Source organism: Doryrhamphus excisus, linkage group LG4, assembly GCF_037039965.1.
Source record: "Doryrhamphus excisus strain RoL-2023G ecotype Guam linkage group LG4, RoL_Dexc_Guam_v1.1, whole genome shotgun sequence".
Lineage (NCBI taxonomy): Eukaryota > Metazoa > Chordata > Actinopteri > Syngnathiformes > Syngnathidae > Doryrhamphus > Doryrhamphus excisus.
This window is the reverse complement of record NC_136360.1, coordinates 9880296-9895617: the sequence shown is the minus strand read 5'-3', so window position 1 is coordinate 9895617 and position 15322 is coordinate 9880296. Positions and strand designations below refer to the sequence as shown.

The window sequence follows — 15322 nt, the reverse complement described above, 5'->3', positions numbered from 1 at the left end:
CGGATTCACTTTAAATCTTTCACACAGCTCCACAAACAGCCGGCGTAACTCTTTAGGGTGTTTTGTCAAATGGCCACAAAATTTGGACCAAACCTTTCGGAGACGAACAAGAAAATTTGAGCTAAATTGGTTGAAAACATGGCCACCATCTAGCAAAACTTTTTTCCCAGAGGCACAGGCAGGACTTAGCAATCAATTGTCCATAACCCAGTGACCAATTGCCAAATGATTATTTTCTAATTTAGACAAATGTGTTATTTTTGATTATGTATGTATTACTAATGTGTTATTTTTTAAACCAGCACTGTGTAAATTTGTTTTATTTTTTAAACTAATATGCATTGTGGCCGAAACCAAGCCAAGAGGGTGAATGGTGTGACAGATTTCCTGATTTTTGATTGGTCAAATCTAAGGAAGACGGCTGAACAACATGTTGCCCCTCTCACAAGTTCGGCCAATCAGTGTGCGGTATCTGACAGCTTCTCCCGCCTCTTCAGATCTCATTCCCCAATGGGTGTCTTCCCTGGTGGTAGCAACGCGTCCACCTACCCCTGCTCACCTATCAGGAGGAAGAGGTGATCGGCGGTCGCTTTTTGGCTTTTTAAGTAACCCAATCCCGACTCGTCACGCTTGTCTGTGGAAGTTTGACAACTGTGTGTTTGACGTTTGCTTCGCGTGTCAGAAAGTTAGATAGTTTTTGATTTATCCTTATAATACAGATGGAGACGCTGCTCTATGTGGCCTCCGTGGCTCTGTTGTTGGCGTTGTGGATCAAAATGAAAGGTGTCGACTACGTGCTGATACACCAGCGTTGGATTTTCGTTTGTTTGTTCCTGTTGCCTCTCTCTGTGGTCTTTGACGTTTACTTCTATCTAAGAGCATGGATCATTTTCAAGATGTGCTCGGCGCCCAAAATGCACGAGCAGCGCGTACGGGACATCCAGCGACAGGTGGGTGCAAAGCAGCAAGATGAGTAATAGTTCTGCGCATGTGCAAAAGGCGACAGCCGCTGTGTGTATTATCATTGTTCTTATATTAAATGCAAATCACTCCATAATAATAGTGGTTGTACAGTGGAGAGGACCTCATCCAGTCAATTTTAATATATTGTATTGAAAACAAAAGATGGTTAATGCATCGACATACACAAATTCCCACTTGTAGTAACAAAGAAAACACGACTCTTGCACTATTAACTTATAAAAGGACTTTATAAGAGTGTGAAAATGCTACAAAACTGTCACATCCATCTCATCCAGTCAACTGTTTTCCTTTATTTACATTTACATTCTTCAGTTTTATCTCGCTGTTATATTTGCACTGTAGCACTATCACTATTACTTTTGTTGAGCTATATTTGGGGTACAGGGTTCTGGTATGCATATTTGCACTTCCTGAGGTGTTCATTCAATATTCTGCTATGTTATATTTGCACTACCTGCGACATTCATTCAGTGTTACTGCTGTTAAGTATATTTGCACTCTCTGAGGTAATTGTTCACTGTTACTTCTGTTATGCATTTTTGCAGCTATATTTTGCACCTGGATGTAGGTTTTTTATGATTTGATATTTTTTCCTTCTTGGATTTCAACATTGTTATTCGTCATCTATTTTAATTCTTGAAATAATGGAAAATAATAAAACAATGTGTTCCATGGTCAAACTGTTGCTATCACATAACTTTTACTAACTGTGCTGCCAATGTTTTGAGTAACATTTGAACATCCTTCGTGTAATAAGTTACATTATCGGGGAGAAGGCTCTGCAGCATCCGCTGTAGGACGACCAGGTTCAGAGACAGCTACTTCCCCCTGGCCATCAGCCTGCTGAATGCCAAATAAGCCCCTCTACCTTTACTTACATTATTATTATTTATTTAAATTATTTAAATTATTTGGGCAATTTACTGTTCACGCTGCACTTTACACTATGTTGTTCATATTTGGTGTCTATTCTATCTATTTATTCTCCACATTATTATTATTATTATTATTTATTATTACTTATCTTCTTTTGTGTCTGTTATTATATGGGAGCCAGGCAACGACATTTCGTTGGCAATTTCACTTCTGTGTTTTTGTGCAATGACAATAAAGGGAGTCTATTTACATTTCAGGTGCGTGAGTGGAGGAAGGAGGGCAGCAAGAGTTTCATGTGCACGGGTCGACCTGGTTGGCTCACTGTGTCTTTGCGAGTGGGAAAATACAAGAAAACACACAAGAACATCAATATAAGTATGATGGACATTCTGGAGGTGGACACTAAGAAGCAGGTGAGAATTGGAATCGGGTTACCCAATATAGTAGATGTAATAATAGTAGATAAGCCATTTACAACGTAAATAAAACTTCTGCTTGTGTGTGTTCCAGTAAATATGTCTCTTGGAAAAAAGAGGGGGGGGGTGTATAGAGGACAGGAAGTGACATCGGAGCTTCACAGTTGAGTTTTAGCGTGTCATGGGTTATGGTCCCAACAGTAACCTGTGTTGTTATTATCATGATTATTATGTTATTATTGGGCCTGTTGCGAGATAATTTAAACTGTAATCAATGCCGAGTGGCCGATGTGGAATACTAGCATGCTTCTTCTGCCTTGTATTTAGGCCTTGGCCATAAACCAAAAATGTACCGTTATCGAAATTTACTACGATAATCGACATAATTTTGCCCATGGTGGTTAATTATGTATATGTTTTAGTAAAAAATAAAATAAAAAGATTTTTTGTCTGTTTTGACTTTTTGTGTTGGTAGGCTAAGTTCATTCCCCTTTAAGATGAGGTACAGCGAGTAGTCACGTGACTCCACCCATCCAATTTGAACAAGAAGGGAATCAGACGATAAGGAAATGGCTGATGGTTCAAATGAAGAAGCAGCTGACACAGTCGTAGACGAACTAAAGTGATCGCAAAGTTTGATGATGCATTATGATAAAAAGGTTTTTTTGTTTGCTTGTTAACTACAGTTAAAAATATGAAAATGGGTGTCTGTTAATGCACGTCTGGGAAAACTGAGCACATATATGTACATGTTCGGTGTAGGCATGTTTGAGTACATCACAACCAATATAACAATGGTGGACCACAATGGTGTTGTTGCACTTGTGCTGCTTAATATATAAAAAAATGGTTGACACTAGAACAGCACAGCATTGCATTCCTTACATACGTTCAGTTAAGAATAAACATTCACATATTTTGATTCTTGTTCGTGCTTTAACAGTGTGGCCAAAAAACCCACGCAAATGTTGGTTTGGTTGTTGTTTAGGTGGTGAGAGTGGAGCCCCTGGCCAACATGGGTCAGGTGACCGCCCTCCTCAACTCCATTGGCTGGACCCTGCCAGTGCTCCCCGAGCTGGACGACCTCACTGTAGGTACGTCATGGCACACATTATTTTCTCCAGAATCATCAACAGCACTAGCGTAGGCTGGCTTTTGGGGGCGGGGGTTTCTGTGCTCACATAAATCACTTCTTCCTGTTTGGACGTTCCTAATTCTGTTAGAGAAGGTCCACAGATAAAACTGAGCGGAAATGGCCGCAGAGTTGGAGCCACCCAGGGATCGGGTTTCATAATGGATTTCCTGATGCCATAAACTGCGCATCAGTGGCCTAATGTTTTCCCATCAAGCCACTGTGCGCTCATTTATCCTGACATCTGTGTGTATCCACGGCCTCTGTTGTTTTGTTCAAGAAATGAAATCACGGCGCGCTTTCCCTTCTCTCCCTCGTCTCAGGTGGTTTGGTGATGGGCACCGGTATCGAGTCGTCCTCACATATTTATGGCCTCTTTCAGCACATCTGTGTGGCCTTTGAGCTGGTGTTGGCTGATGGCAGCTTTGTGCGCTGCACTGAGGTGAGATGCAAGCAAACAGCGTTCTTCATTTTTTTTAAGTGGATGCAGAAAATGTGTTCAATTTTTTTCTTTTTACTATGCCTTTTACATTTAAAAAAATGCCAAATCTTACCAAATACTGATCAGCAGCAAGAAAATGAATTATACGTACATGTAAATATGTAAGGTAAATTCTACTTCTGCCTTGAACTGTTGACATATTAACTGTAATAGTATTCACTGTCCATGTATAGATAACAACAATAATAAAACTCAATAAAGCTTGAATAAAGTAAAACTACTGACACTTCGAATACACCAGAGAGGTGGCAGAGCAATATTACATCCTACTGGCCTTTTATAGGTATTGCCGGAATTAAGTATGTTTTTGAACAGAACTGTTTAAGTGATTGCATGTTCTAGAACAAACGTGTCAAACTCAGGCATTTTATCCCAACTTCAAAACGCAACCACACCGGGTGCATTATATTGATATATTCCAATTGCGGCATTGCGTATGTGGTGAAAGGGGATATGAATACTTATCAAGTCGTCAATGCTAATGAGACATTTTCAAGTTTGACAATACCAACTATTTTTTTCAGCCTGGATTACTGTAGTATGTCCGGTTATGTTTGTATTTTCAAACAAGCATCTGTGTGTGCACTGATGATGATTCCACCCTCTGCCATCTCTGTGTGGAGTTTGCATGTTCTCCTCGTCCATGCTTGGGTTTTTTCCGGGGACTCCGGTTTCCTCCCACATTCCAAAAACATGCTAGTTTAATTGGCAACTCCAAATTGTCCATAGGTATGAATGTGAGTGTGAATGGTTGTTTGTCTATATGTGCCCTGTGATTGGCTGGCGACCAGTCCAGGGTGTACCCCGCCTCTCGCCCAAAGACAGCTTTGATGGGTATTTTAGATGGGTATTTCAGGTATGGTTATCATCACACAGTAAAGTCTCGTTATATCGATATTGTCGGGAGTTGGAAAAAATATTGATATAACCGGACTGTCGATATATCCGATCCTGCGCCGAACTGCATTAAAAGTGGGCAATAATGCACTCGACATTGTTCTATAGTATAGAACAATGTCGAGCAGCTTAAATCAATCTTTGCTTAAGGATTTCAATACCAAAAAAGAACACGGCGAACGGCTGCTTCCAGTCAACTTTATTTTTCACACTTCCACCACCAGAGCACAGCACACACACCGATTCCCGCACTTCCTGGTTCACAGGTCATGCTCAACCCGCCCCACATAGCTGGCCAAACACATGCCTGCAACAGAAGAACCAACTGCGTTCGTGGTTTCTCTCGTGTGTATAAAATCTATACACATGAGAGAAACCATGAACGCCAGCATGTACATATGAAAAACAGTGATTATTGCAAATAAGCAGACCAAATTGGCTGGCGGGAGATGAAAAGGGCATCGTAGTAACCGGATTATCATAATAACCGGGTATCGTACTAACAGAACTAATTATATCAAAAAAGACTAGAAATTTCCCGGAAATGAAAATAGTATCGTAATAAGCAGTAATTCGTTATAACCGATATCGATATAACGAGACTTTACTGTACCATGTTGGGTAACCTGTGGACACATCACCATAAACTACACAAACAAAAAGAAACAAAGAAGGCCCTTGTGTGGTTAATCTTTGAGATGTTATGCTGAGGTATAAATATGGGAACAAAAGTATCGGGACATGTAGCTTTTCCTGCTGCAGGAAGTAAACATGGAAGACTTTCTTTGCCCTTTTTATTGCTTTCACTGTTCTAGGAAAGCATTCTACAAGATTTTGGATTAATATTTGTCATGTCAGAGTTCACCACTCCAAACTCCACAACAAACTACTCCATCCAAGCCATATATCAATACTTTTGTCCATGTCGTGTACATTGTTGAGTGTTTGATAATATCTTATTCATCGTGATGATACACTATTATCATTGACCAACAGGAGGAGAACTCTGACCTCTTCCATGCCATCCCATGGTCCTGTGGCACTCTGGGCTTCCTGGTGGCGGCTGAGATCAAAATCGTGCCAGCTAAACCGTGGGTCAAGCTACACTACGAGCCGGTGCGAGGCCTGGAGAACATCTGCCGTCGCTTTTCCGAGGCATCCCAAGACAAAAAGAACACGTTTGTCGAGGGCATCCAGTACTCCCTGGACTCTGCTGTCATCATGACGGGACGCATGAGCGAGTACGCAGAGCCGGATCAGGTACAAGTTGGCCAGGGCCCCACGTAATATTCTGTTGCGTCGCATTCACTTTGTTTTGACGTCAGATCAACAGAATCGGCCTGCACTTTAAACCGTGGTTCTTCAAACATGTGGAGGGCTACCTGACAGGCGGCAAGGCCGGAGTGGAGTACATCCCTCTGAGACAATACTACCACAGACACACGCGCAGCATCTTCTGGGAGCTTCAGGTACAGACACTGCACATATCTGCCAGACTTTAGCTCGTCATTGGCTTCCATTTTTGCACCCTCACCTTGTGTTCGTGACACGTGCAACCCATCAAGCCATTAGCCATCCCTTGTCTTGCATAGCAGTTAATGGTGTGTTTAATTATGCATGTGTGTTGGTCTAACACACTTCCATCTGCTGACTTTTTGCATGCCGTCTGTTGGTTTGTATGAGAGAGATCTCACTCAGCTGATTTACGAGATGCTCTGAACTTCAAGTCTTTTAGGACCTAAATGCTTGACTCACACATAACCGCATTATTATCGGCCATGAAGGTTTGCGTATACACTAGGGATCGACCGATATGGTTTTTTTTTTTGGGCCGATACCGATTTTTTTTCCATAACCCTTAGCTGATGGCTGATTTTGCTTTGGCAGATATTTGTGATACTGCTTTTGCTCCCTCAATTTACATGAAAAAATGACAATGATAACAAATATTACAGGTCTCAAGTTTAAACAAATATTTATTGAAATGTAAACACTGAACACAGTAGGATTAAACTTTCTTAAACACACATTTAAACGGCATTATCAACTTTAAAAGGAATAAATATTCAACCATGTGCAACCACATTTCTGTCATATTTTAAGTTTTATCTAGCATCAGTGTGATGACTGCTCCTCCGCAGTGAGACGCACCCCCCGTCCCGCCTCCACACACACAAACACATCACACTGACACAATTTAGTATGATATATAAAACATTTCTCTCATCATTAAAGACCTCTGATAGCAGACACGGCTGCTCCAATTTGTTTTGTGCGCTTGCGTGCTCGGAGAGAGCGCATACACATAACACAATACGCATTTAACCTCAGCCCGGTATTTACTGAATGAAACTCCTACAAACACCATGGGACTGCATTGCCCACATTGACATTAAAGCGGTGTTCTTAACAGCTGTACATATTAGCCTACAACTACATCAACAGTTCCCTAATTCCAAAGTTAAGCCCTTTAAAGAAGAATTCAGCAGCATTCCTGTTTTTCAGACGCACAAACTAAACTATATTTTCAAGCACGTATATTGTATGCACTTGGCGTTCATGTTTTCTATTTCAAAGCAGGTGGAAATATTTCAACTAAGTTTAACTGTTAGAGGCTAATTAAAAGTTGAAAACGTACCCTTGTTGTGATTCACCACTGTTCAGTGTGGGAGGGGTACCGTGACTGCATGTGTTGCAGGGTCCTCTGGCAACACAAAGCTGCCTGGCGGATGCCTGTCTGTAAATCATGTGGCGGAAAAATACATTGGCGAACCCACGCGCCTATCGGCCGATATCGATTCAAGTAAAGAACGCAAATATAGGCCCGATATATTGGCCAGCCAATGTATCGGTCATCCTTAGTATACACTCATAATAAAGACATTGTTATGATTTTTTGAGTGTCAGTGAATGCATCTCACTGTCATCTAGTGACAATGAGGAAGTGTCGTTCAGAGGACGAGCTGAGTAGAGATGTGTTTGTGAGTTGGAGATACATATATGGTGTTGGAATTACACTGCTGTTGATGTATTCATGTAAGAATAAAGTCATTAAACAGTAACACACTCTGTGTGAAGACACTGTTGTGGCTCTATCTGCCGTCATAACAGAGATGTGGCTTAATCGTGATGCGCATGTGTTAATGACACTAAAGTGTTTAACATAATGGAGTAATAATTAAATAAATGAATGAGTTACCGCCGTTTACATGCAATTTTTGAGTTTTACATAATTATTTTTGTATTTGTTCTGTCAACATTTGTTGATTTTGGAAATCATATACTCCTGCAGGATATCATTCCCTTTGGCAACCACCCAGTGTTCCGCTACCTCTTTGGGTGGATGGTTCCTCCCAAGATCTCCCTGTTGAAGCTAACACAGGGAGAAACCATCAGACGGCTGTATGAGCAGCACCATGTGGTCCAGGACATGCTGGTACCCATGAGACACCTTCGCTCTGCCATCATGCGCTTTCACCAGGACATTGAGGTAGGGCTCAGTCAAAAGAACCGACTACAAAATCTACAGTACAGGCGTGCCATTTTCTATGATTTCAGGTGTACCCTCTTTGGCTGTGTCCGTTCCTCTTGCCGCCTGGTAAAGGGATGGTTCACCCCAAAGGTCAAGAGGAGGAGTTGTATGTGGATATTGGTGCATATGGCGAACCTAAAGTCAAACACTTTGAGGCGACGGTGTCGACACGGCAGCTGGAGAAATTTGTTCGAGAAGTGCACGGGTATGCTAGCTTCTTCATTTAAGAACAAGAAAATGATCAAATTTACAGGTCCCACATCTGTAGCTGACTGACAGATACTAGCTGGCAGAGCTCCAGGCTTAATTTTAAGATGTGTAGCAAAGCCTGTTTTTTTTCAGTTCATAAATTGAAATGTAAGGATGCAATTTGTCCACATGTGGTGCTGCTTGATGTTTAATGTTACGACTGCAGCTTCCAGATGCTGTATGCAGATGTCTACATGGACCGCGATGAGTTTTGGGAGATGTTTGACGGCAAGCTGTATCACAAATTGAGACAGGAACTTGACTGCAAGGAGGCCTTTCCGGAAGTTTATGACAAAATCTGTAAGGCTGCCAGACACTGATCCACGACCACACTTCCTGTCTCAGCAGCATCATTTCTATCATGTTTACACCAAGCAAACTGTTTTTGAAAAGATGAATCTTAATTTCCTAACCAAAAAGGAAGTTCTTTAATTGCTTGATTCCAAAATTTTTGTGTATTTTTAGCTTTCTTTTGCCCACTGATTAGTCTAATACAGGCGTCCCTTTTTTCGCAACTTCACTCTATCACACTTTTTCAAAAATATATGATTACATAAAACTTGCTGTTTTGTTATGAAAATGGACTATTCGTTTATTTTCTATGCCGCTTACCCAAGTTTACCGAAGTGCCGCAAGCTCATATTGATATATTATTAGTATGAACTTTTTCTTCTTACATTACGCTTGTTTGCTCCTTTTTCCCTTCTGTTTTCTTACACTCATGATATTTGGACTTTATTGTCACAATATTATAGCTTTTACCAAACCTAATTTTCCTAAAATTGCAACCTTATTCTTTCTCTTTTTGTTTCTCATAATAGACCAACTTTTATTTAAAAAAATACATACTGTATTTTAGTCTTTAATATTTAAACTTTTTGCTATTTTTTTCTCTTAATGTTATGACTTTATTTCACCATATGTTGTGTTTTGTCTGTAAAATTACTTATTTTCAATTTTTACTGTTTTTTTTCTTTTTCTGTTTAATCATATTTTGTGAGTGTAGCGCGGGCCAATTAAAAAAAATAACTGCCTTTTCGATGACAGAGGTGCAGGGCATGGGAATTGTCCAATGTGAAGTGGGTGACCCTCCTCCCCATCCCTCAAGGTCCTTATTGGCACTGGGACGCTGCCTGCCCAATCCCATGCCTCACTAACTCTGCAGACAGGGCTCACTTGACTTGAGCCCATGAATGCTATCAAAGGGCAGCAGACCCCACCAGTGTGTGTTAGCATCGAGGGGCCCCATGCTATAAGGAGCGTGAGCTCTGAGCCTGCCCGGAAATGCAGGCCAATCAGTGCCCCACCCCTCCCACTGCCACCAGGAGGAGGCCATTTGCCCCAGCCCCCATCATAGGTAGATCCAACTGGGCCTACCTCCAGTGGAGACATTTTCATCCTCTTACAGTTATTGTACATACTCAAGTTCTGCACACAAAGTAAAATGATGAATAAAAAGGACAGCAGCATTGTTTTCACAGTCAATAATAATGATGTTGATTTCCAATAAAGTAGAAAAAGAAGATCGGGCCAGGTGGTACACGTTCATTCCCACACTCTCAGTATCAAAACAACTGTCCTAAAGAATCTCAAGGCGAATGTCAACTTTTGGAAAAACGACAATGTTTCCACCGTCTGCTCAAGCGGTCCAGCAAAAGCTTACCATTAGCTGAGCGGAAAATCTACAAAAAAAATGCTCCACAACAATTTTAAACCAATGTATTCCAAGTATGTTCTCAAAGTGATATTACATCCTCCTCTTTCTGATCCTTTCATTTTCTGTGGTCATAATCAAAAAAGGGTAACTTTGTCAACATTCAAGCACAATTTAGTTTAATTCACAACTTAATTTAATTTTTTGTTTAGTTTAATAAGTAAATGTTTAATAGTAAGGTTGTTTGAAATTAAGACATCTGAGACTACCTACACGCTTGAAGGGGGCCCCTCATGACTGTTAGGTTTGGGGGCCCAGGATTTGGTGCTACGCCGCTGTATATGCATAATTAAGCTTACTAACATAAGTTTTCAATTGTTATCAAATATCTTTCTTCAGAAGAATGTCTCACACCATAGGGGAAGTAGTCGCTGAGAGGGAGGGGGATGGCTTATCTATATGCAAAAACGGCCATTCACTAGCCCATAGGACACACCCACAACACTGATACATATAGCAGCAACTCTGCGCCAAATTGTATCGAACAGAAGAAACATTTTGCGTCCAAGGTATAACCACCAAGAGGAAGTCCACTTGATTGAACTTTTAAAATCAGCTTTTAGTCCACGTGTTTGCAAACTGCGGAGACAGAGGCGGCGAAGAAGAAACGCCGGAAGTTAGCAACACGCGGGGTTTGTGTGTGGACAAAATGTGTAAAGTCCAAATGCTGAGAGCGTTGATGGAGCAGCGACTAAATGCTGCCGTGGAAGAGATATTTGGACTGTTTGAAAGAACCATAGCGGAGTACGAGGAGGAACTTTCGAGAACAAAAGAGGAGAACGCGCGACAACAAGAACTGTTGGACGCTTTTCTCAAACCTCAAGATTTGCTACACAGATCAGGTTTGTTTACATCCATCTACCTCATCGTGTGACTTAAAATAGTCACACCGAATCGACACGTTGTATCTCGTTTAGTAACTTATTATTACACAATAGAAACCCGGACGTGTACGCTCCCAAGTACACAGTCCATACCGTCTATCGAGGCTCGTATCAGTCAATTTATTATCAGCAATTCCGCACTTTTACTTTTTAAACTGTAATATAAATTAAGATGTTGGTAAATTATGCGATGCACCACATATATTAGAGGTGTAATAATAAAAAGAGGTGCTATAATGCTAGAAAATACAAACTAAGCTATTGGCTGTGTCTCAATTCGCACAGTTACATTCGCACTATACATTCGAAATAGCAATGATTCTAGAGTTAAAACAGGTTTGCCGAATCAGACGCAAATGAATGAAAATGAGAATATTATGCTATGGAGGAGAAAGTCCGCCATGATGGTGAGCACGAGAGGTGGGCGGGGCTAAGTGAACAATAGTGTACAATGTGTTCAGTTGCTCTGAGGTGACTTTTTTTCCTTCTTTACGGTGTTTCCAACGCATAACAGTCAACTTACAAAGAAAGAGTTACCAAATGAGATGTAAGCTAACATAACACGTTAACACTCTGCCAGCTGTGTTTCCTTTTTTGACCCCAAGGCTTTATTTTACGAGGCACGAGCGACATAGTTTCACTCTGTTTTGCCTCAAATGTCAACAGACAAGCACGGTGAAGGTAGTAGTGGACCAGACCATTTCATGTAGCTATTTGGTAAAGTGATGATCGTTAGGATACTATGGGTGAGACGTCTGCCCACCAACTATGGTTGTTTGGCTGGTATCACTATTGTTAGCATCCCATTCAGATGTAATGCAGGGCTCCAGACATCCTTTTTATGATGAGCATAGCGACACCTAGCTTACAGTTTTAGGAGAGCAAGCAGAAAATGTAGGGGTACACACAGAAATCGACTTGCAAGGTACTGTGGATTTTCACCTTCTCAGTGGCCTGTCGATCGGGATATCCCTAATACCCATAGATAGATAGTTTCATTAAGAACTGAAAAGTAAAACAAATAATTGATGTTCTATGTTGTTTTGCAGACATCCAGCAGGTGTCAGTAGAGAGTCAAGAAGAGGTTCCATCTGAACAGCAGGAGTCAGAGCTGCCCCACATTAAAGTGGAAGCAGAGGAACAGTCAAGTGAGCCAAACAGAGGGGCCAAGCCTCTAACTCAACACATGACAGCAGGAGCTGATGGAGAGCATTGCAAAGATATCCACTCAGAACCAGACAGCATCTTTGCCCCACTGTCAGACATGGGCGACATGTTGTCAGACTCTTCTGACACCGATGAGAGCGACAACACCCAAGACCCTTTGCAGAGTAACAAGGACTCTAAAGGTGGAATGAGACATCACTCAGACTACATTGACTCCTCTGAATTTGGGAAATCACTCGACAAAAGGGGGAGTGTGAAAAGACACGTGACAGTGCTCACTGGAGAGAAACCTTTTGCTTGCTCGTTTTGCGCTAAACCATTCTATTCAAAGGAACACATGAAAAGACACATGATGATGCACGCAGGGGTGAATCAGTTTTCCTGTTCAGTTTGTGGTAAACGATTCACAGATCAAAAACACATGATATTACACATGAGAACACACACCGGAGAGAAACCGTATGCTTGCTTTATTTGTGCGAGAAGATTCTCGTCAAACGATTACTTGAAAAGACACATGATGATACATTCAGTGGGCAATTCCTTTCCTTGTTCAATTTGTGATAAACGATTCCGACATAAATATGATATGATATCACACATGAAAATACACACCGATGAGAAACCTTTTGCTTGCTCCGTTTGCAGGAAGAGTTTTTCCAGCAAGTACTGTATGACCACACACATGAGAACACATGCGGAGGACAAGCAATTTACCTGCTCGCTCTGCTGTAAAAAATTCACCAGTAAGCATTATGTCATGATTCACATGAGAACACACACTGGTGAGAAACCGTTCAGTTGTAACGTATGCGATAAAAAGTTCACTTATAAGTATCAGGTCGGCAAACACAAGTGTGCAACCGTCATGGAAGCTGCAGGGACTTAAATACCCTCAAACACAACAGCTTGTTTAATAATGTGTACTATGTATATTTTAGACTTCATATGGTGCTTCTCATCTTGTGCTGCTGTGTGGTGTTATACCTGTACCTTAGCAATTGCAAAGGTGTGTGCTCATGCTAAATACTCAACTCAATCGAAGCCACTTTTGTGTGACTGCATCCACCATTGATATAGTCATGTTTATAACGGTCATTCAGTGTTTTTGTAAAAAATAAATACATAAAATTGCAAATTTAGAATTTTTTCTTTTTTAGAAATTAATCTTAAATGGGTCGTTATATCTGACATTATTCCAACAGGGATACAAGAGCTTTGGACAATTTGTACTAGTGCATCATTGACCTGCAAACACACATGTGAGCTACAATGTTTATCCACTAGATGACGGCAGTGTTACAAGAGAAGACAGAGGTGGCCAAACGTCAGCCAGACTGTTGCTTTCAAGGTATTTTAGTTTAAACTTTTACCATACAAGCTGGCAAAATGACTTGCGAATACCGTCAGAGTTAATCAGAGACAACCTTTTGATGGTCTAAGTAGCTTTTCACATGCAGCCATCCAGAAAACTACCTCACCCACAGTGCCAAACCCTATAGAGCCGCATTATGTAATAATGGTACAATATGTTATAATGTAATACATTTTACCATCCATCCATTTTATATACCGCTTATCCTCATTAGGGTTGCGGGGGTGCTGGAGCCTATCCCAGCTGTCTTCGGGCGAGAGATGGGGTACACCCTGGACTGGTCACCAGCCAATCACAGGGCACATATAGACAAACAACCATTCACACTCACATTCATACCTATGGACAATTTGGAGTTTTGTCACATTTCGGAATAAGATATTACATATTGGAAAAGGTCACAAAATGCAGATGCTTTTTGTTGAACAAAATGCAACAGTGCGGTGCAGTATGGTAATAAAACATTGAAATTTATGCTTCGTTGAGGAATCCCCCCACCACCACCACCATTTTAAGAAACTAGAACGTTTCTTTGGTCAAACCTAAATATAACAAATTAGAGCTCCAAATCTGTGCAGAGAATCTGGTCAACTTGAAAATTTTATCGTTACTAAAAAAACTCGAAAATTTGGTTCAAATTGTCTCCATCACAAACCTTCATAAACCATTTCACCTGCATGGGCAGGCAATCTTTTAGGTAACATTTAACTGTCAAAACAGTGGAAAAATAAGCCAACCCTTCTCTTGTTTCACAGTTTGTTGATGTTAATGATGAATGAGGTGGCCAAGTATTCCTTCATGCATCTTAATATTTTCCCCCCAGAATTCACAATTTTTGTAGGTAAAATGTTGAAACATAAAGTAGTTGAGTACAAGTTTGTGCGGCACCTGCTTAGCTAGAAGCTAGTTTAACAGTCAACATCTTACTGTAAGTCAGTGCACCTTAAAACTATGTCACAGAAGATCGAAATCAAAGTCCTTTGTGCACAAAAGGCTGCTTCCTATTGGCTGGGAGTCCTATCAATATCAGCTCGTAAGGGAATGGGAACTTAAAAACAGGAAGTAAAACAGTACAGTCCGGTGTCCCCCCCCCCAAAAAAATGACATTGAAGACAAAGTTTAGCTACAATTTGGCAAATAGGTACCAACTTTAAGGCGTTTGAGAGGTTCCATTCTTCCAAGAACAGATGTTCCTGTTTACCTTTCTTGGAAGTCCCAGCTAACGGGTGGGTATGCTTATGAATGAACTTCCAAGATATGCGCGTGTGTGTGTGTGTTCTCTTCTCATATTCCGGCCGTGCTGCATGTGGGAGGCTGACGGTGACCTAGATGTTCTGATTCACTAATGTGAGCATACTCAGCTCCCTCATTTTTTTGTTAATGTACCCTTTTTACAAAAAGTAAAAGGCTACTTGTTTTTTATTAGAGGAAGACTTCAAGACGAGATCTTGACGGCACGCTGAGCTGCAGCGACATGAGGCGTTTGAGGTTCAGCCCTTGCTAGGAGGTCAAAGGTAAGGTATGGCCTTTTGTGTTGCCTCAGCTTGAATGAATGGACTGTCATGATGGTTATAACGCTCATAATGGTCATTGT

At 41.0% G+C, this 15322-nt stretch overlaps 2 protein-coding genes across 2 annotated transcripts; both read left to right on the top strand.

The window, feature by feature from the left end:
• The first annotated feature begins 546 nt into the window (after nucleotides 1–546).
• On the top strand, nucleotides 547–10202 carry dhcr24 (24-dehydrocholesterol reductase). Its single transcript, XM_058074002.2, has 9 exons — nucleotides 547–950; nucleotides 2118–2273; nucleotides 3265–3370; nucleotides 3732–3850; nucleotides 5804–6067; nucleotides 6133–6276; nucleotides 8100–8297; nucleotides 8366–8544; nucleotides 8755–10202. Exons 1-9 carry the CDS (start codon nucleotides 720–722, stop codon nucleotides 8906–8908), a joined length of 1551 nt encoding a protein of 516 aa, XP_057929985.2. The 5' UTR covers nucleotides 547–719; the 3' UTR covers nucleotides 8909–10202.
• A 550-nt stretch (nucleotides 10203–10752) lies between these two features.
• Nucleotides 10753–13465, top strand: LOC131129996 (uncharacterized). Its single transcript, XM_058074003.2, has 2 exons — nucleotides 10753–11144; nucleotides 12236–13465. Exons 1-2 carry the CDS (start codon nucleotides 10952–10954, stop codon nucleotides 13240–13242), a joined length of 1200 nt encoding a protein of 399 aa, XP_057929986.2. The 5' UTR covers nucleotides 10753–10951; the 3' UTR covers nucleotides 13243–13465.
• Nucleotides 13466–15322: the final 1857 nt, after the last annotated feature.

Coding starts and splice junctions, on each gene's coding strand:
- dhcr24 (XM_058074002.2), top strand. CDS start 720: ATGGAGACGCTGCTCTATGTGGCCTCCGTGGCTCTGTTGTTGGCGTTG. Junction 3,851..5,803: donor GCTTTGTGCGCTGCACTGAG/GTGAGATGCAAG, acceptor ATTGACCAACAG/GAGGAGAACTCTGACCTCTT. Junction 8,298..8,365: donor GCTTTCACCAGGACATTGAG/GTAGGGCTCAGT, acceptor CTATGATTTCAG/GTGTACCCTCTTTGGCTGTG.
- LOC131129996 (XM_058074003.2), top strand. CDS start 10,952: ATGTGTAAAGTCCAAATGCTGAGAGCGTTGATGGAGCAGCGACTAAAT. Junction 11,145..12,235: donor AGATTTGCTACACAGATCAG/GTTTGTTTACAT, acceptor GTTGTTTTGCAG/ACATCCAGCAGGTGTCAGTA.